The sequence below is a fragment of the Saccopteryx leptura genome, chromosome 1 (assembly GCF_036850995.1).
Source record: "Saccopteryx leptura isolate mSacLep1 chromosome 1, mSacLep1_pri_phased_curated, whole genome shotgun sequence".
Lineage (NCBI taxonomy): Eukaryota > Metazoa > Chordata > Mammalia > Chiroptera > Emballonuridae > Saccopteryx > Saccopteryx leptura.
Genome location: NC_089503.1, coordinates 319,326,713 through 319,348,055, shown reverse-complemented (window position 1 = coordinate 319,348,055; position 21,343 = coordinate 319,326,713). Strand labels below are relative to the sequence as shown.

The window sequence follows — 21,343 nt, the reverse complement described above, 5'->3', positions numbered from 1 at the left end:
ACACCCCAGGGCCTGCGCACAGGAAGGTGTGGGAGGCAGGGGCTTGGGGCCAGGGTTAGATGCTAGGTGGGAGGTTGAGTCTGGGGGTAGCAGGCACAGAGGCCCAGGGTGGCAGCTCGGCGGGGCAGTTCTTTGTCCCTCAGTGCACTAAACAGGGCCCCCATGGGCTGGAAGGGCTGAGGCTGGGCCAGCTCCACGCCCAGGAGATCGGCTCTGGCCCCAGTGTTCAGAGCGGCAAATGTGCTTGAGTCAAGGCTCCTGCTTAGCGGCACACACACGGTGCCCGCAGGGTGTGCGATGGAGGCAGCAAAGGCTGGAGCTCGAGCCCTGGTCCCGTTAGGGACTGTGTTGGATCTTGGGGTAAAAGGGGCAGACAGGAGGCTCAAGGAGGGGCGGTACCAGGTGGGTATGGTGTGGTGTGCGCAGGAACTGGTGCTCTGGGATCCAAACAAACCTTCTGGGGAAAACTGCCAAACCCAGGCATAACGTATGAAAAACATCTTCTTAAAGCAACACCATGCTGGCAAAGAGCAAGGAATAAGGAATGGCCCGGTCTCCACTGCAGGAACACACAGGAACACAAGCCCCGAGGAACCTCCCCCCCCCCCCCCCCCCCCCCCCGCCCCAGCTTCTTCCCAGGCTTTGCCCACCCAGGGGCTGGAGCTCAGGATTCCCTGCCTGGGGCCAGGTGCAGGGCAGAGTCAGCCCAAGACGGGGAGAGACTCCCACCCTCCATGAAGCAGTAACCTGGAAAGGTACACTGCCCTGCCCAGTGGTCAGAGGACTGCCCCCATGCTGAGCAACACCGTGAACCCCAGAGAAGCCCGAGCTGATTAGCCCACGTGTGCAGGACAGATTCTTGTCCCTGTGCTGGGACACTGTGTCTGGTGTGGATTTCAGTGACACTGAGCGCCTTCCTCTGGCCTGGAGGGACAAAGACCTGCACTTTGGAAGGAACACAAAGAATCCCCAGTTGACTGTGTACGGAAGACAAGTCGTTCACACGAAAGCGAGTGTGTGTGCCAGCAGAGCCATAGCACAAGCATGACAGGACATCAGGTGTTACTGTACAACGTAATTAGACACTGACCACGCACGAACTGTAAAACCTCAGCGCTGCTGAGAAAGTACAGGCAAGGGAGAGGAACACAAAGGTGACCAAAAACTTCATTCAGTGGACCCTCTAAAGACATGACACTGGTCTAACTAAAATTAAAGCCTCCAAGAGGGGATGGGTAGTGCTCTGGGTCCCTGTGCAGACAGAGGGACTGGGGGCCACGCAGGAAGCAACAGTCAGGGATACGGGAGAGACAAGGGCACATCCAGTCTGTCCCAGAGGGAAGGAGCAGGTGAGGCGCAGAATGGCTGATGATTTCTCATAACTGATTAATGACCTAGTTGCGCAGATTGGAGAACTCACAGGACCCCAGTTAGAGTAAATGAAAGTGAACCGCACCCCAGACCTGCGGGCAAACAAGACAGACAGCTCCTGTATAGAGAGCAGCAGGGAAGCCCGACAGGAGCAGGTGACTCAGGTGCTGAGAGCAACGACCTTGCCCTGGACTCCCCTCAGAGAATCTGTCCCTTCCAAAAATAAGTGTGGAAAAGACATTTGTAGACCGGAAACTAATCCGAGTGTGCCACCAGCTGCCCCCCTCACCAAGGGAGACTCTCAAGAGCATGTCCCCAGCAGGACTCAAGTGATCCCTCGTTGATGGTCTGAGACACGTGCAGGGGTGAATGGCACAGACGTGTGTGCATAAACCTAAAAATCACCGATGGCATTTCACTGATTGTGTCAAATGCCTCAGTGTGTGTTGGTAGATTTTGTAAATTTCCTCCTCTGGAAAGGTTTTGTTTCATATAATTTCCCCATTTTCTGAGTGTATTGTGAACAGCTTTTCCCATTTGTAACTTGTAGTTTCACAGTTTAAAAGTTATCTTCTGATGGAAGAAAACTGCAGATTTTAATGTGCCTGTTGAGTGGGTGGTCCCCTAGTGGCCAGGGAAGCCCTCTACCAAACCTCTCCCCAGTGGGTACACACAGGTTCTGCAGAGCCAAGGCCCAGCCCATCTCAGGCTTGGCCTGTGTACCCAGAGGAGGGTGCTTCTGTGGCCTCAGGGTCCCCAGGGAAACAGCAAGGGTTACCTAGGACTCGGGGCAGGTGTGTGGGGCAGGGGTTAGCAACTGTGGCCACTGGCACTGGGTGTGGCCTCCAACCAGAAGGCTTCCTGGGGAGGAGCCCCGAGGTGATTGGTCCACAGGTCACTCTGCACCTGCATGGCACAGCCCCTGCCTCCACCACTCACCTTGGTGGTGAAAGAGGCTGTTCTGCCTTAGTGATTCAGCATCTGGTCACAGCTCAAGCTGTGGTAGTCGATGGCGTCCCTTTTGATTGTCCACAGGAAGTGAGGCATCTCATTTTTTACCAACCTGGACTGGCAAGAAAAGCTTTGTCAAGACCCAGTCTTCAAGGTCCATGTCCTTGGTCAGTAGGATGTAATCGAGGGTAAAGGAAGTCAGACTTCCAGTAACCACACACAGATTCTGACTGTGCATCTCTCATCACACTGTTGTGTGTTGGAGACCCACTGTGTGCGGGGCTGGGGGCAGCCGGGAGCACACAGCTGCCTGCTGTCAAGAAGCAAGTTTGGGGGAGGTGGGGCTTCAGGCTCCAGCTATAGTGTCACTGAGGGGGACCTGGGGCTGCGCGTACTGTCTGAACAGCCTTCCTATGGGGTGTCTGTGTGGGCTCAGGGATGTGTGGACATCAGGTGAATGCAGTGCTTGCTGACCTGGCTAAACCCACTCCCTACATCCACGAGAGAGGGGCTAGAGAGGGGTTGACTGATGCTGGATGAGCACCCTTAGTGGACATGCTGTGTTTACAAACAATGGCACGCATTTGGTAAAAAATTCTTACCGAAGAGATACAAGGTAATGAAAGCTTTCTCCAAAATCTTACCCCAGAGACAATCCCTGACCTGTGAAGACCCTCAGGGTCACTTCCTAATCTCATCCTAACCCCTCACTGAGTGCAGGCTTAGGCAGGGATGTGAGGCTTTGTTGTGGGGTCTCAGACAAAGTATAAGAAGCAGGACCACCCAGGCACCAGGGTAGACCCAGGTCCAGGACCGAGCCACCTGGATCTGGAGACCCAACTCCACCCCACCCTGTAGCACATGCCTGCCAACAGTGTCACCCAGGGGCAACTTCTATAGAAACAAATTAAAACAACATGCCCGCCAGCCTGTTCACCTCTCTGTTCGTTTTCCTATTTGCTGTTTGGAACTATTTGTGAGTTCCTTCCACATTCTGGGCATCAGAGCTCTGACATCACATGCGCTGCTGAGCTCCCCCCACTCCGGCTTCTCCTCTGGCCATTTCATGGTGTCCTATGAGCAGCAGGCCCTCATCATTTTAACGCAGTCCGGTGTGCCCAGTTTATCCCGATGATGCTCGAGATCTTGTATTAAATCTGTCTGTCCCCTGAGGCACAGAACGACAGGAGTCCTTCACTGTCTGGCTTGCTTCTCCCCCGTGTGGACACCTCACGTCTCTACACCGGCTCTCAGGCCCTGCAGTGCAGGCTGAGCTGTCTGTCCCTGGCCCAGTCAAGGTCACAATGCGGGGCCCTGTGGGGTTCAGTTCTGCGCTTGGTGGTTGGTGTGCGGCCAGCAGCACACTGTCTTTGCTGTCATGGTCCCTGCTCCACCTGCTTCTCACAAGCCTGGGGCTGCCCTGGTGCTTTTCCATTGTAGGTCATCACAGACACGGTGTTTTCAGCTGACACATAGGCACATGGATGCAGACATACACACGCACAAGTGTCCTGCAGTGCATCCCCTGGGCTGTCTGATCCCCAGTCTAGCTCTGCGGTGGCTGGTCAAAAGGCCTGGTGTGACTCTGCCTCTGTCCCCCTCCCCTAGGAAATGCCCTAAAGGAGGTAGGTCAGATGCCATTTCTTTGTTATAACTGCCATTGTTTCTGTTAGAAAAAAAAAAAAAAAGAGTAAACTGTCAGTTGAGTTGTTCCTCTGAAATGTCTATTTTTTCTTCTCTGCTTTTAGATGTCCTGTCTTTGGTTTTCAGAACTTTACTGGGATATGCCTAGATGTTGGATGTTGTGTGTCATTTTTAAATATTTATTGATTTTTGAGAGAAGGAAGAAAGAGAGAGAGGAATGTGTATCTGTCCTGTATGTGCCCTGACCAGGGATCAAACTGGCAACCCCTGCACTTCCAGATGAGGCTCTAACTAACTGAACTATCCAGCCAGGGCTTGTGTGTAACTTTTAATATACTCTGACATTCTGACATCTGTGGCTTCACCCACTGTCAATTTGGGAAATCCCTCCAGAAACCCACTGTCTCCTTCAGGTCCTGCCTGTGCACATCCTCTTCCTCCAGGACTCCTGGGACCTGTCACCTCCCACTGACCCACGCCACCTGCTCTCTGCACTTGAGTCAGAGGTTTGCTCCTGACCTGGCTTTCCATCCAGCAATCTTCTCATCTAACTTTATATTAGGTCCATCTATTGAATTCTTAATTGGTTATTTGATTTTTCAGTTTTAGAATATGTTTATAGATTCTTAATCTCTGGTGACATACTCCACTTTATCAATTTTCTTGAATGTATTGATCACAGTTAGCATCCATGTCTGAAAATTGGCATTCTCCTGTGTGTCTGTTTCTCTTGTCCATTCTCTTACTTTTGGTCCTGGTCCTCCTTTTAGAGTTGGATAATTTACTAAGAGTCAAAATGTATGTAGGTAAAGTTGTAGAAGCTATGGGTCTTTTCACAAAAAGAAAAATTTTCTTTTGGGCAGGATGGAATAACACAGGCCACCTTAATGCATTCAAGGTTGAGATGACACAGCTGTTTCAGGCTTTGTGAGAGCTGGTCTAACACATTTGCCCTTCAGAGGTTGCTGCTAGAAACTTGGGGTCCTACTACTGGCAGGCACTGGAGTCTGAACATCTGCCTGCACAGGGTGCCCATTTAACTTCTCAGCTTCTCAACCTGTCGTAGGGACTGGCATCTGTACCTGGGGAGATCACACGGGACACAGTCTCTCCTGAGGCGCTCTCTTCCCCAAGACCTCAGCTCTTGGAGTCCTGGTTGATTTCACTATGGGTCTCCCCAGACCAATGTTACTGCTTTCTGCTTTGCCTGCCACCTTGGCACACCAGCAAAAGTAGAGTTGTGAACACAGGACTAGTCTTCATGCAAGAGTCTCCTTGCTAGTGTTGTACTTCCTCAAATTGTTGAGTGTTCCTTGATGTCTTCAAAAACCTCTTTTAAAAAGTACCTTTCCTCTGGCCCGAACAGTTGTTGGCCTGATACCTGATGCTGCTTCACACTCAGAAGTGGAAGGAAATTTTAACTTTAAGTGCAGTCCAGTGTTTTATTAACATACAACATCATTCATTCACTGAAATGAGACACTTCCTGAGGCCGACACAAAGGGCTTTCTTTTTATTATGAGTGATCAGAGGAATGAAGACACCTGCCCCAAATGTCACCTATAGCTGGGAAATGAACAGCTAGGCACTCGGGTCTGAACAAGCTGTGGTGGGACAGCTAAGAGCAGATGCATTTCTAGTTGCACCCAGCAACCCTCTGTCAGGCAAACATCGGTGTCAGGACCAGCGATGAGCAGCACCGTACAGCTGTCAGCGTCGGTCCTATTTCCTCTTGCAGGACTGTCAGCAGCGTGAAGACAGATGGTCTGTCTCCACAGTGCTCACAGGGGCTGCTTCAGTAATCAACAAGAGCGAATGTATGAGGAATGAAGAACCACCCTGTGCCTATCATTTAAGGTCCATATTTTGGGCTGTGTTCTCTGCCTATGAATGTGAGCCTGGATTTCTGCAATCCCCTTTCATACATGACTGTAACAGTGTGCCTCACCCACAACACAATAGCCTGTGGCTGAACAGGAGAAATGGAACAGAAAGGTAGAGTAGACCGGGGCCAGCAAACTTGTCCTGGAAAGGGCCCAACAGTGAACAGACAGCTCATGGGTATTACCGTGCCAGTCAGTCAGTGCTGCCCCACAGCTTGGGAGTAGAGTAGACAGGGCATGAAGGAAATCTCACCTAGCAAACAGGCAGCAGGCAGACAGCCTCATAGGGCCAGTGGGTCCTACTGAGCCTGTCAGCTCTGAGGGACAGGAGGACTATGTGTACTCTGACCATGCTATGGGCCAGCAGAAAGGGGGGAATAACTGAACACTCTGCCAGTAACTCTGTGCTGACCTGCTTTAGGGGGGAAAGCCACTAAGCTCAGTACCCCAATTCTCAGGATACTGACTTCAAAAGAGTACCCTCTCTTCTTCCGGTGGGCTGAGGGGTATCTCCGTGCGCTGAAGGACACAGCTGGTGGAATTCGTGCATTTTGCAAGATTGAAGCCATGGCAGGTCCAGAAGCTGATGCTCAATTCCAATTCACTGGTATCAAAAAATATTTCAACTCTTACGCTCTCACAGGTAGAATGAATTGTGTACTGGCCACATATGGAGGCATTGCTTTGCTGGTTTTATACTTCAAGTTAAGGTCTAAAAAAGCCCCAGCTGTGAAAGCGACATAAAAAAGATTCTAACTGTACTTCATCTGTTAATTTCCCATGCCTGGAGAAGCTAATGTCAACTCATCATGTGATACTCAATTTGTACAATAAATTATGAACCTGGAAAAAAAAAAAAGAGTACCCTCAGACAAGCCAGGCTGCAGGTTGACACAGGCACAGCTGAGCAGGACTCAACGCCCTTCTCCTATCCCACCTGCAGCTACATCCAAGTCAGGAGAGCTGGTGACCATGGGAGCCCCTACCTCCTCTGCTGCCCACAGCTTTCTTGACAAGGGTTGCCCAGGTACTGCCAGGAGACAGAGTAAGTCCCACTGTTTGGGGAAGCACCAAATAGTTAGAGTGCAGGAGTCAGGAGGCCTTAGTTGGGGCTGGTTCTAGCCTGTGAAGGGGTCAGGGACAGGGAGCAGCTAAGCTCTGGGAGAGACTGGGATAACTGAGTCCCAAGCCACACTGTTGTCCCACAGCTCACTGTTTTTACATGATGAACCCTCCCCTATTGTGGAAATCTAAGTCAAACCCTTGAAGCATGGATACAGAAGTAGGAAAATGCATCAACACTTGTCTCTGACATAAGCCAGGGACAACCATATCTGTGTGAACACGTACAGAGCCTCTTTTTTTTTTTTAAGATTTTTTTTTTTTTACAGGGACAGAGAGAGAGTGTCAGAGAGAGGGATAGATAGGGACAGACAGGAACGGAGAGATGAGAAACATCAATCATCAGTTTTTCGTTGCGAGACCTTAGTTGTTTATTGATTGCTTTCTCATATGTGCCTTGACCATAGGCCTTCAGCAGACCGAGTAATCCCTTGCTTGAGCCAGTGACCTTGGGTCCAAGCTGGTGAGCTTTTGCTCAAACCAGATGAGCCCGCACTCAAGCTGGCGACTTCAGGGTCTTGAACCTGGGTCCTCTGCATCCCAGTCCGACACTCTATCCACTGCGCCACCGCCTGGTCAGGCATACATGAAGAGCCTCTTGTGGCCAGCAGAACCCTGAGGGATGGGGAGCCCCAGATCGTGACTAGAGGCAGAAGCATGGTTTAACGACTCCGAGTGTCAGCCCACTACCAGATATACAAACTTTTTAAGGACATTTTCCCCATGTCAAGTCCAGCTCTCAGGTGAGACCCCAGAGCCCCCAGCCAAAAGGCCACCCACAGCCTTGCCCCACTTGGTCTTGTGAAGAGAGACCAGCCCAAGATAAAAAGCTGAAGAACTCTTCCCTCCAGCAAAGCTATGAGTCCAACACCGCATCTCCACATCTCTCACACCATTGGGACTTACTTCCTGGACACGGTTAGACTCAGCACAGGGAAGAATGATGATGGCCTGAATCCCAACCTGGTGAAGTCTTCATCCAAATTACTGCCTTGAGCACACGTTTATGGGGATTCTCATGTAAGTCATACTAACATGATTCACTAGTGCAGTGGTTGGCAAACTGCTGCTCGCAAGCCACATGCGGGAGAGGCGCAGCTCAACATCAGCTAAATCCCAGCCCTGGACCAGGAGGCCTCAGGAGAGCCCACACATGTGCATCTCTGTCACTTCTATTGGCCTAAACCCACTACTGCTGAAGAAGCCGGCAGCAACCTCCTGCTGATATTTGGCTCTGTTGACTAATGAGTTTGCTGACCACTGCACTAGTGTGTCCCTGATTGGTGCTCCCTGGGCACTGGAATAGGGGCTGATTGAGAATGTACACTACTCTGAGAAACGTCGTTGTAAAAACACATCAGCAGCTCTCCTGTGTCCTACCTGGAGTTAAGGTGAAATTTCAAAGGCTGCATGAAGGTGGTTTTTATGTATACTAGCCTCCAAAGAGGATGACTATTTCATCATCCTAATAATAAAAAGCCAGTGACCTCCAACAGTAGCAAATTGTAAATACAAATTTAATTTCAGAAACCCAGTTCACCACTTATAAATACACTAAAACAGAGTCAATGCAATGTCAGATAAGTACAGAATTTTGACAAAACAAATTTTCTAAAAGGTCACAGCAATGAGTAACTAGTTTTGTAAGGATATTTAATTGGTATAAGAAAATTCATGAACCCTTTTCTAGACGTTGAAGCAAAAACTCTTAAGACATATAATTGTTAAAAGAATCTGACAAGTAACACTTCATTGTGGTGTCCTTGGGATTCTATAATACCCGTGAAGGCTGAGTCTTCCCTAGTATAAAAAAAAATCCAGACACCTAAGGCTATTCTTACAAGGGTAAAATAACAATCTTCTTCCCTGTTATTAAGCCACCTCTTCTAAAAAAACCTTTATGTGATTTGATCAAACTGGGGGTCACTACACAAATTTCAAAAGACAGCTTCAATGCGTAGAGACAGTAGGTCAGAGGCACAGAGTTCAATCACCAGAACTGCTTGCTGCAAATGTGTCGTGCTGCAAACCTGCTGGACCACAAGCAGCAAGGAGCTTATTATAAACAGTTGGGACGACTGTGAGTTAATCAACCATGTGAAACCTGAACACAAAAAAATATCAGGGAGTTCTCCTACCAACCACCATTCAACTGACAAGTCCATGACACATCTTAAGTTTAGTCTTCAAATGCCACATCTCTGTCATAGTGAACAGTTACCTTCCACACATAATGTTGTGTGTGTCTCTGACTCCTCACATACGTTAGAGCTAGTTAAAATCCGCTTGGTCAGGATGGCTTCAACTCCACCTCCTATTTACAGATTTTATTTGACAGTCACAAAGGCTGCTTTGTTGCAATTAAAGCAGTTTTTAACTAACATACAGTACTTGATTTGTGGTTTTTATATAATTGAGTAAAACACCTACAGAATAAACTTGTTTACATCTTCTCTGTCATTCTAGCAAAACAAATAACTAACCTCCAACTTTAAAAAACTTTAGTTATGGATTATAACCTAATCATCATATTTCATAATTGATAGGACAGGCTATTTCTAGTGGCTTCTTAAAATGCACCATGGTACCTGGCATGAAGGACTAGGAGTAAGGCACATGTAGACAATACGGTGAGACTGGAAGGGAAATTTCAGCATGAACCTGAGAGTGCCTGGTCTGATGTCATCCTTGGCCCCGAGAGGAGCAAGCCACCAGCTCCTGACAAATAGCTGGTGCCTCATGAGCAACAACATCTTTAGCCTGGTGGCTCCATTGTGAAGTCAATACTGAAAGTATATTAACGGAAGATTCACTTTCAAAAAGACAAGTTTTTCAAAATGTTCCATCATGAGCCTGGACTGGCCAAAGCTACCGTTCTCGGTGGGTGTGCTGAACAGCCTTTCTGAAGGGATGATACTTGGGGGACAGCCCAGAAACCTGACAGCTAAGGCTGAGAGGCCCGGCCAGGCCGACTTCTTTAGGTTCCAGTAGGTGAGCGGGTCACAGCTGTGTTCAAGCACCTCCTCCTCCAGGTATGCGAGCACCATGGCCTCAGGCATCTTTGTCTTTTTTCTAGGGTCTTTCTTTTTTATCTTGGCCATAAGGGACCACAGGCTCTCATCCCCATCAGAGTCTCTTGACGGGGAGCCTAGAGCACACCCATTGGAGACAGTTGTGTCCTCTGAGGTAGAATTCAGCATTTTTAGTTCCCTGATTAAATCCTGCTTGTACTGCTCCGCCTCCTCCTCGGAGAACAGGGAGGCTTTGTAACGAGGGTCCAACAGTGTAGCAAAGATGTACCTGGGGTCGTGGAGGGTGGCGGACAATCGGCTCACCATGGCTTCCTTCAGAGATTTCAGCATGGTGTCGATGCCCATCGTCTCCTCAAACAGCATCTCGATCTTTCTGTTCAGGATGTGGATCATGGGGATGACCTGGCTAAGGGTGGACATGTGGCTGCTCATCTCACGACTCGCAGCATCAAAGGGCTTCAGCGCGTGACACACGGACTGCATGACCTCCCACTGGTCACAACTAATCAGTTCTCTGAAATTACACTCAATGGACATCTCATTAATTGCCCTCTTCTGTTCAATCAGCCATTCGAGCATGTGAAATGATGTGTTCCATTTGGACGGCACGTCCTGAATAAGATGGTGTGGCGGCAGTTCATACTCCTTCTGCAGCTCGGCCAGTTTCTCTTTTGCTTTGTGTGAGCGAAGAACCCGCTCACATATCTTCCGAGCAATGCTGAGTAAATTCTGGACCATTCTCTGGCTTTTAATGGCCTCAGTGACAATGAGATTCACCGTGTGACTGAAGCACTGCACGCTGGAGTATTCCCCTTCATTCAGCGTCTTTCCTATGCTGGGATTATCAGTCACCGTAATGCCAACCTGGAGGCCAGTGGATGTCACCCAGGCCTCCCACCAACATTCCAGCTGCTTCTGAATGCTGTTTCCACTATAGTCACAGTCAATCTGTGACACGTCCAACAGTGCTGAACAGTGGTAGTCCTCACAGTGCGGCCGGACTGACGACTCAAAGGTGACCCAGTGAGCGGTGAGGGTCAGGTACTCCCGGGTCTGGTTACTCATCCATATTGCAGACGTGAAGTGGACCACGCCACTCTCAGCCTCCTTAAGGTGTGACAGAATGATCTGTTTCACATTATCATACATTCCTGGGATAGCTGTCCTGGAAAAGTAGGAAGGGGAGGGCAAAGAGTACTGAGGTTTCAAGTATTTGAGCAGCCTGTTAAAACCAACATTGTCTACAAAAGAATATGGTTGAAGATCAAGTGCAATCATTTCAGCTATGAGACTTGTTATCTTTTTGGCAACTGGATGAGAATCATAAAACTTCTCATCGGTGTCATCAAAGGAAGAAGCTCCTGACAATTCTGTACTCAGCGGCACATGGATGCCCGGAGGAGAGGGCAGCATGGTTTTGGGGACATCGGTCTTCAGCACGCTGCTGTGGAACCTCTGTAAGTGCCTCAGAAGACAACTGGTGCCCAAGTTAGTTGGCTTCTTCCCCCTGCTTATCGTCCGACCACAGTGCAAGCACACGACTTTCGTGGGGTCTGCAGAGTAGATGGAAAAATGATTCCACAACTTGGAGGTCTTTTTGCTGTGAACAGGGAATAGTACTGGATTTTTTGTGACCACTGTTGGCAGGTCAGTTAACTTAGAGGAGGAACTTTCTGCAGAAGCCAAGGTGGCATACGGAGAATTTGCCAAACTGGACCCCAGGAAGCCCTTTTGGTTCCCAACAACTTCCGGGTGGTGTCTGTAGAGATGTCTCATCAGACAGCTAGTGCCCACATGACCCTTCTTCCCACGACTGATGACACAATCACAGTGTCTGCACACTGCCTTCAGACTGTCCATGGGGGCTAGTGAAAAGTGATGCCAAACCTCTGACTTCAGTCTCTTCATCACCTTTTTATTCTGTTGGAATACAGCACCAGACTCAAACATATGAGGCCTTGATCCGCCACCCTGCTGCTTCTTAGGAGAGGACACCACTGAGGCCTCATGAATGTCATCAGAGGATGACAGCACCAAGGCATCTTCCATTAGTGCATCCCCGGTGTTCAGACGCACCTCCAAGTCCTCAGTCAGCTGATCTGGGGAGGAGGATGCCGAGGCAGACTCTTGGACCAGCTTTCCTGGCGATGAGGACACGGAGCTTGGATCTCCTTCGGGAGGCGGGAGGATAGACAGCAGAGTGGGGGGCGCAGAGTAGTGGGGCGGCATGCTCGTACCCCGAGCCTTCTCCTGCAGCACGATGGCACGGTGTGCCCGCCACATGTGCCGGATGAGGCAGCTAGTGCCCAAGTCTTTCCCGTTCTTCCCTCTGCTGAACTCATTCATGCAGTGAATGCAGACGGCCTTGGAACTGTCCAGAGGTGACAGATAGAAGTGCTTCCAGACCGCAGACCTCCTTCGGGATCCGGAGGTGCTCTTGGGAAGTGGGAGGCTCTTTTCTGGCCCACTCTCCACAGAGTCATCATACTGGGGTACAGGGGTGGGTGGGGATGGCCCCACCAGGGCATCTTCCTGGCTGTACTTCTCAGAGATGGACACGTCAGAGGAGATCTCCTCAGAAGACACGACAGACACAGATTCCTCCAGCACCTGATCGGGAGATGGGATCTTAGGGACCATTTTCTGGACAAGTTTGACGGGTGACATTCTGGTGTCCAGGTCTCCAACGTGTGCTGGCTGTGGTGGGAGCAGCAATGCAGAGGGGGTGCGGGAGGCCAAGGCAGACACACTGCCATCTTCCTGGATGAGCGCCGTGGGGTGCGCCCTCCTCACGTGCCGCATGAGACAGCTGGTGCTCAGGTCCTTCTCGTTCTTGCCGCGGCTGAACTCCTTCATGCAGTATACACACACCGCCTTCGTGCTGTCCCGAGGAGAGATGAAGAAATGCTTCCAGGCTGGGGACTTCTTCCTGGAGCTCACGTTGCGGCTGGACAGGAGGCTCTGTGTCACAGCCTCCATGGCAACATCGTATAACGTGCTGCTGTACTGGGAGAACAGAGCCCCGTAGTTGTCCTCGTGGTCGGAGGGAAAACACTTTCTTGGGGGCCTACAGCTATAGCTCACTTCTCTGATCCGTGCCTGTTCGTCACCACTGTCGGCTGGCTTCCTGTCCTCATGTTCAATTTTAAAGTCCATTCTTTCCAAACCATCATTTGGAATTCCATCATCATCTTCCTCTTCTATTTTAAAATTTATTTTGTCAGAAACAAAATCAATATTCCCTTTGCAGTAGGTGTCCTGATCATTTTCCATGACTGATCATAACTATTCCCGCTGTGCAACCATGTTGATATCTCAGGTTGGTAAAAAAATGATCCAAACACTCATCAGTGCCCTTCAATGTACTTTATCTTCAGTGTTCTGAAAATGATTCTATCTTTTGGGATGTTTATGAATACAGCCAATCACAAACCTCACTGAAAAACAGAACGTGTAACTCATGAGTATTTCATCTCAGCACACAGACCAATGCTTTCCAGGAATTCTACAAAGAATCCGTAAATTCACGCTGTGCGGACCTGTTCATTGTCTTGGAAAAACGATTGCTCCCATCTTGGTGGTCCTTCTGCATTACCTACAAGAGATGAAATCGGTTCAAGCACTTAACTGAATTACACACTGCAAACCCTAGTGCCAGGGACTTATCAGCCTCAACATGCACAGATTAAAATTCCATAATGGTAAGTCAAAATAAAAAAAACTTGTTCCTTGAATTTTTTAAAGTCCACTTACACAATGAAAATACCCTAAAATGGCAAAATCAGTGAAAAAATAAAGATAGGAGTTTAAATTTAAATGGCCTATTAATAAATGATTGGGAAGCAAGGAAAAAGCCCTTCAATGGTAAACAGGGCTCGGTGTCGTTTAGAATTGATGCCCTCTCATCAAACATTGTACCAGAGGCACTTATAACTGCTGCCACCAGCAAGCTGAACTCCCTAAAATCCATTTCATTCCACTCTGCTGTAGGAACTAACATAGGAAGTGACAAACCTGCAGCTAACCTCTGAAATAACCAATTCACAGACTAAACACTGAATGTCATACAGAAAATGAGGTCCCTGCAACCAAGAACAAAGGTCAGTCCTATGATAGCCATGCAGCGTCCAGCCTCCATGGACCACCCATCCTCAAAAACTAAGATCACCACTGTGCCCACCACCAGAAACCAGGATGCGTGATGTTCTGAAGGCATGCGAGACCGAACTGAACATGTGGGACAGAAGCCGGTATGGGCAGCACAGAGGCCAAGCTGAAGCATGTGGGGTGGTGACAAGGTGAAGCAGGAATGGAGCACTGAATAAAAAAGTATAAAAGAGCAACAAAAACCAGCCCTGGCCAGTTGGGTCAGCGGTAGAGCATTGGCCTGGTATGTGGAAGTCCTTGGTTCGATTACCAGCCAGGACACACAGGAGAAGTGCCCATGAGCTTCTCTACCCTTCCTCCTCTCCTTCCTCTCTTCTCCTCCTGCAGCCAAGGCTCCATTGGAGCAAAGTTGGCCCAGGCGCTGAGGATGACTCCATGGCCTCTGCCTCAGGCGTTAGAATGGCTCCAGTTGCAATGGAGCAACGGCCCAGATGGGCAGAGCACCAACACCCGGCGGGCATGCCGGGTGGATCCCAGTCAGGCGCATGTAGGAGTCTATCTCTTTGCCTCCTCACTTCTCACTTCAGGAAAAAAAAAAAAAGGCAATAAAAACCCGTTCTTGGCAACTTTGAGGCACAAATACAAGGAAGAGCATGCTTGTTACAATAATAAAACTAGACTCTACATAACATACAAAAAATTTTTTTTATTATTTTTTACAGAGACAGAGAGAGAGTCAGAAAGAGGGATAGATAGGGACAGACAGACAGGAATGGAGAGAGATGAGAAGCATCAATCATCAGTTTTTCGTTGTGACACCTTAATTGTTCATTGATTACTTTCTCATATGTGCCTTGATCGTGGGACTTCAGCAGACCGAGTAACCTCTTGCTGGAGCCAGCGACTTTGGACTGAAGCTGGTGAGCTTTGCTCAAACTAGATGAGCCCATGCTCAAGCTGGCAACCTCAGGGTCTCGAGCCTGGGTCCTCCGCATCCTAGTCCGACGCTCTATCCACTGCGCCACCGCCTGGTCAGGCAAAAAACTTATTTTTTTTGATATAGCATTTAGCAGGGGTATAGAGATACAACCAAAATAGAAAAGACTCAAAACTACACATAAGCCAAAACCAGAATGCCATGAGGTGGGGACAAAGGCAGATTTCTGACCCTTAGCTCAGCCAGCCTCCAAATAAAATCCCATCAGAGGACAAATCAAGAAAATAAGGAGAGGGCAGTTCTCGGCTGTGGGAGGAAAGAAGGTTGTGGATGGTCAGGGGATCAGGACAGGCCCTGCACTGGGAGGAGGGCCAGGTTCCTCACCACAACGCAGCTGACCCTGAGCTGACCCAGGTGCATGGGGGCCCTGCCCAGCTGGGAGGCTGGACCATGCCAAGGACAAGGCTATGCTCCCCTGGAACAGATGGCAGCTGCCCAGGGTGGCTGTGCTGGGATCTGCATTCAGGTGGCCCATGCAGGGGATGGGCATGAGCTCAATCACAGTACCTGCCTCAGGCCCAGCAGACAGCAAGAGGCTGACCGCAGGTGCCTCCAGCAGCCATGCAGAATGCAGACACAGCATCCTTGCCCTTCATGCCCATCCAGGGCCAGTATGGTTTGGATGGGCCACTGAAGGGCACTGGATGCCCAGGGACAAACACCTGGTACAGGAAGCAGTGCCAGCCACAGGGCCTGGGCCCAAACACATTGAGGAACACAGGCTGCCCAGCTTCATTCCCTAGCCAACAGCTGCTGGGCAGCCCAAGCGCCTTGGGACTCCAGCTTGTTCCAAATGTTGACATCAGCTGTTTACATATAGAAACATGACACAAATGCATGAGTACGTGTATATTTATTTACCAAACTGTATAACTTATTACATGTCAATTACAGCTGTGAATTAATATTATATCTATATCTATATCTAAAATATATATCTATGAGTCTCTGTCTCCAGTTTCTGCTAATATTTGGTCTTTGACACCAGTTCCTGACACAGAGCTCTTGAGTGATAGGAAGATCTCTGGTTCTAATTAAGTGACTATGGGTGACTCCTAAATGGGGACTCAGTACTGGAAAGATGAAGCCATGATTAGAAGCTTGGACCTACCACCCTACACCCTCCCCCATCCTTCAGGGAGGGGAGATAGGCTTGAAAGAGTAATAACTGATTGTGCCGACGCAGTGAAGCCTCCATAAAAATCCCAAGTGTACAAGGTGGGTCTGAGGAACTTCTAGGTTGGTGAACACAAAAAGCAGCAGAAAAAGATTAAGGTCAAATCTCACAAAAAGATGAGAAAAAACTATAAAGAACAAAAAAATATATAGATAATGTAAGCACACAAGAAAATCATAACCTCAAATTAAATAAAAACTGTCACTTATTTCAAAAGAAGCTAATGATATGAAAAAAATAATAATACAAAAAGGCAACATAAATCAGGATAGAAAAATACTGAAAGAAGATTACGGATCCTAGGAAAATATTACAAATAAAGTAAAATATCATTTCAAGGATAAAGATGATCAATTTTCAAAATAATGGTTTTTCTATCATCCTCCAAAGTTGACCAACTGACTTCACTTTAGTACTATAAACTCATAGATTTAAACATACTGGAAGAGGTTTGGTTTTTGTTTTTTTCTCCCCGAAGTGAGAAGGGGGCGGGGAAGCAGACAGACTCCCACATGTGCCCACCGGGATCCAGCCGGCATGCTCTGGGGCAGTGGTCCCCAACCCCTGGGCTGCGGACCGGTACCGGTCCGTGGGCCATTTGGTACTGGTCCACAGAGAAAGAAAAAATAACTTACATTATTTCCGTTTTATTTATATTTAAGTCTGAATGATGTTTTATTTTTAAAAAATGACCAGATTTCCTCTGTTACATCCGTCTAAGACTCACTTTTGACACTTGTTTCGGTCACATGATACATTTATCCACCCACCCTAAAGGCCAGTCCGTGAAAATATTTTCTGACATTAAACAGGTCTGTAGCCCAAAAAAGGTTGGGGACCACTGCTCTGGGGCATTGCTCTGCTGCACTTGGAGCCATTTTACCGCCTGAAGCAGAGGCCACGGAGCCATCCTCAGTGCCCGGGCCACCTTTGCTCCAATGGAGCCTTGGCTGCGGGAGGGGAAGAGAGAGAGAGGAAGGAGAGGGGGAGAAATAGATGGGCGCATCTCCTGCATGCCCTGGCTGGGAATCGAACCTGGGACTGCCACATGCTTGGCTGACGCTCTACCACTGAGCAAACCAGCCAGGGCCACTGGATGAGTTTTAATGTGACTATAGGCCGTTTTTATGTTCAAATTGTCTCATTTTTGAACAGCAGGAGCCTGTACAAGTTGGCTCCTGACAGAACTGTAGTACACTCTCAATGGCTCCTTGCTCTCTGGTACGCCAGCATGTCCCAGACTTACCTATTCTTCCTGCCCGACTGCAAACAAACCTGTCAAGAAACCCTGGTCTCTTTTAATGGTCACTAACCCCTTTTGGTCCCTCCACAAGGCAATCATCACACCAGAGGAGAAAGAAACCAGACTGAGGGGCTGAAGCTGGGCCAAGAAAAAACATTAAGTACAAAGTAAAGAGAAGGACTGCACTGACCATGATCACTGTTCTTCATGCTCCAGCAGCTCATGTACCATCTGGTTACTCTCTAAATGCTGCACAGGACAGGGACCTGAAACAGAGACATACACAATCATCTCTCAATGTTCACTGAGCACAGGATCTAGGACACACCCTGGATGCCAAAATCCGCAGATGCTCAAGTCCCTGATATAAATGGCAGTAGTACAGTTCAGCCTTGAACAATGCAGCATTAGGGGCAATCCCCCCCACCCCGGCACAGTCAAAATCACATATGTTTCTCCTTCCATATTAACTACTAGTAGCCAATGGGAAGCCGTACCAGTAATATAGGACCAGTAATATAAGCAGTCCACTAACAGAAACTTTGCCTGTGTATTTTTATATTGTATTCTTACATAGAGAAAAGAAAACCATAAGAGAAAGTACACTTACAGTATTTATTAAAAAACAAATCCATGTATAAGTGGACCCTCCTAGTTCAAAGCCCTGTTGTTCAAGAGCCAATCATATTTGCATATAACCTATGCACATCCCACCTGTAAACTTTAAATCATCTCTAGGTTCCTTGTAATACCTAATAAGATGTAAACTAGTAGGTACACAGAACTGTTTAGGGAATAGTAACAAGGAGAAAGGTCTGTAAGTGTTCAGTACAGATACACATGCAGCATCACAGGCCTAAGTACAAAATACACAACAGCAACATGTAACTTTTTCACTAATATTTTGGCTTGCTTGCAGACGTGGAGCCTCCAGATATAGAGGGCCAACATACTTCCTTCACTAAGTAAACCCTGCATAGCAGCTGCACAGAGTTTAGTCAACCCCAATAATTTACTTTCACCAAGGTGTTGAGAATATTCTTTGCACAGCCTGAGAGGCTTGGGAACCTCCTTATGTGCACTAAAGAATACAGCAGAGTGTTCACCTCCAAACACTTCCGGAGTTAACCAGAACAATGTGTGTGGGCCACGGAGGTGAGAGGGGGCTGTCAAGTAATCATCTGTCATGTGGACTGAAAATCTGAGCTTTCTTCCTATATAGGAGATGAACTGTGTCCTTTGAAACTTTTTGAAGATATATAGAATCTCTCTAATCTGTTCTAGAGCTTTTTCTGAGAAAATGTAAATTATGACAAGCAGGCATAATCTAAGGATGACAGACAGCACATTCCTCACAGACATCCCAATGGAAATCAGAGTATGGAATCAAACTCCCTGTAAGCAGTTTCCTTTCTCAAGAGAATTTTGTTTAGTAACCGAAATTAACTCACAATTGAAATCTGGCTGATCCTTAGCACTTAAAAGAAAAAACTTCCTACCAAATCCTTCCTAGTCTCCTAATTTTATCCGCATGTTATAAGCATCAACAATTAACATTTCAATATTAAAAATCACATAGACGCCCGTGCTTTATGTAGGAACTGGCCTCCTTAAAGTCTAAAGTGACTTTCAAAAACTATACACAGTTAACTTCAACAAATAACTTCCCCTTTCTACAAACCCTAGCATGCCAACAGGGGCTTCTCCGAGGGCTCAGCTTGGTGTGCGCTCTTCTCCTGGAAGCAGGTGTCTCCACAAAATCACCGGAACACGAAGCAGCACAGGAGCCAGGGTGGCACCTCTCATAAGCAATGGGGGTGTTGATCACAGAATGAGGAGAGAAGACAGAGGACTCTAAGTTCACTTGAGCCTAAAAAAGCAACTGCAACAGGAAAAAACATCCGAAATCACGATTAGCGATTTGACTCTTATTTCTGTCAACTAAATTTGAATAGTCACACCCAGGAAAACATACAGTAACAAAAGCTTCAAAAGCCCGTAGTGACAACGAAGCGGTCTCACCCGCTTGCTAGCACATTTCAACAAGGACCCCTAGAATCGCTCTTCCTGGAAACCAACTCCACCCGGAGACGCGTCCTAAACACACAACGTCTCAGGCGATTCGCGGCGGCGACGGGCACAGAGTCCCCGGAGAACGCCGTTGGGCACCTGTCTCCGCGGCAGGAGCCGCCGAGCCGCCCGGCCCGCAAGCCGCGCCGAGAACGCCCGGGTCGGGGGTTTTCGTCCCCGCGGACCCGCTGGACCCCGCAGAAACCATACGCACCGCGCGCACATCCTTGTGCGGTCGCCCTCATGGCGGCACCCAGGGGGCACCAGCGCGAATACGCCGGTCCGCGCCCTTCCGTCCGCACCTAACGCCCCTGTTGTCCGGGTCCCGCCGCGGCGGCGACGGGACCGCACCAACTTGACCATTTCGGCTGCTTCGTTCACAAAATCCCGCAGCCCGGAGAACAAGCCTGTAGACCGGTCGTCTGGCCAGCCGAGTGTCCGGGCCGCCGCTCGCCAGCTGTCAGCGGGGCCGGGTCGAGGCCGACGGTAGACCGGCGCTGCGGGCACCGCGGCCCAGTCAGCGGCGGGCGGGGTCCAGGCCACGGGATGTCGCGTCCATCTGACCCCGACCCCTGGCCCGGACGCAGACAATATCGCGGCTGCCCGCCCCCGGCCTGAGCCCGGCCCCTTGCCCAGCGTAGACAGTCCCACCGGGCCGAGAACCCCGGCCCGACCCCGTCCCCAGGCCCAGTCCGACGGCGTGGCAAGACGGCCGGGCTCGGGGGCAGGTTCGCAGCTGAGGCAGAGCCGGCTCCTGCCGCGCACTCACCTCGGGCGCCGGGCTGGGTCGCGGGGCTTCAGAAGGCTGCGGACCCGGACGGCGGAGAGAGACGCACTCCCATTCATTAGCTGCGGCTTTGTCTGCCCTCTCGGCCCCTCCCGCCACCGCCACCCCCGGCGCCGCCGCCCGCCTTTCGTTACGCCACCGGACGCTGCGCCCCTCCCAAGGCCCCGTGCAGCGCGGGGTGGGGCCTGGGCGCAGGGCTGGAGCGCGCAGGCGCAGTGCCCATGGGCCCCGCCTCGTCCCAGGGACCTGCCGAGCAAGACGCTCTCGGTGTCGACGAAAAGGTCTCCGGGCGGACTACGCAGGCGCAGTTGGCTCGTTGGCTCCGCCCACACCCTGGTCCGGACCGATCTTTCAGGTGCTGATTTTCACTCAGGTCCCGCCCCTAGATTCGGCAGTACCGACTACGCAGGCGTAACCCCCCATACTTTGACCCCGACCCGCGCAGGTCCGGACCGATTACCAGGTGCCTAGTTTCACTTTGGCCTCGCCCCCGAGCTCGACTGGACCGATCACGCAGGCGCAGTATTCATTTTTTCGGCCCCGCCCCCTCGGGTCCGGCTTGACTACTCAGGTGCAGATTAGAGCTTCGGCCCCTCCCCAGCAGGCTTGTCCTACGTTTCGGTCCCTTAGATAGAGGGGTCTTGAACCTCTAGTGCTGAAGTTGGGCGCTAGGCTTGGCCAGCAGTTGTGCCAGTCGCGGTCCATTTGTTCGTTTCTCGTTGGTGGGTCCGGCCCCACGCCCGCCTGGCCCTTAGCCGTGGGGGTGGGAGTCCACCTGTGGGCGACGTGCCCCGGTTGCGTGACGCAGAGTCCGATCACTTTACCCGGAAGTGGCGCCGAGTGTCCAGCTTCATGCCCAGGAGCTCCGAAGGCTGTTGCAACCACGTGCTGAGTGTACTTAAGCTCTTAAATCTAAGGTGATAAGGTGCTTCCAGGCGCGGCCCCGTTCTATGTAGAAA

General features: G+C 49.7%; 1 protein-coding gene and 1 pseudogene across 3 annotated transcripts; one reads left to right on the top strand and one right to left on the bottom strand.

Moving 5' to 3' along the window:
- Positions 1 to 6,349: 6,349 nt before the first annotated feature.
- On the top strand, positions 6,350 to 6,699 carry LOC136389472 (ATP synthase membrane subunit K, mitochondrial pseudogene; annotated as a pseudogene).
- Positions 6,700 to 7,484: 785 nt separating this feature from the next.
- On the bottom strand, positions 7,485 to 20,505 carry ZBED4 (zinc finger BED-type containing 4). Of its 3 annotated transcripts, XM_066358723.1 has the most exons (5): positions 20,367 to 20,505; positions 19,209 to 19,409; positions 17,718 to 17,793; positions 13,543 to 13,598; positions 7,485 to 13,440 (listed from the first exon to the last, which is right to left on the bottom strand). In XM_066358723.1, the coding sequence occupies exon 5, from the start codon at positions 13,274 to 13,276 to the stop codon at positions 9,752 to 9,754; it is 3,525 nt and encodes a 1,174-aa protein (XP_066214820.1). In that variant the 5' UTR covers positions 13,277 to 13,440; positions 13,543 to 13,598; positions 17,718 to 17,793; positions 19,209 to 19,409; positions 20,367 to 20,505; the 3' UTR covers positions 7,485 to 9,751. The 3 variants fall into 3 exon arrangements, with proteins under 3 accessions (XP_066214820.1, XP_066214818.1, XP_066214819.1); XM_066358721.1 differs by lacking the exon at positions 20,367 to 20,505 and adding an exon at positions 19,812 to 20,344 and having other exon boundaries at positions 7,485 to 13,598; XM_066358722.1 differs by lacking the exon at positions 19,209 to 19,409 and having other exon boundaries at positions 7,485 to 13,598; positions 20,367 to 20,457.
- Between the last annotated feature and the right edge of the window lie 838 nt (positions 20,506 to 21,343).

Coding starts and splice junctions, on each gene's coding strand:
- ZBED4 (XM_066358723.1), bottom strand. CDS start 13,276: ATGGAAAATGATCAGGACACCTACTGCAAAGGGAATATTGATTTTGTT.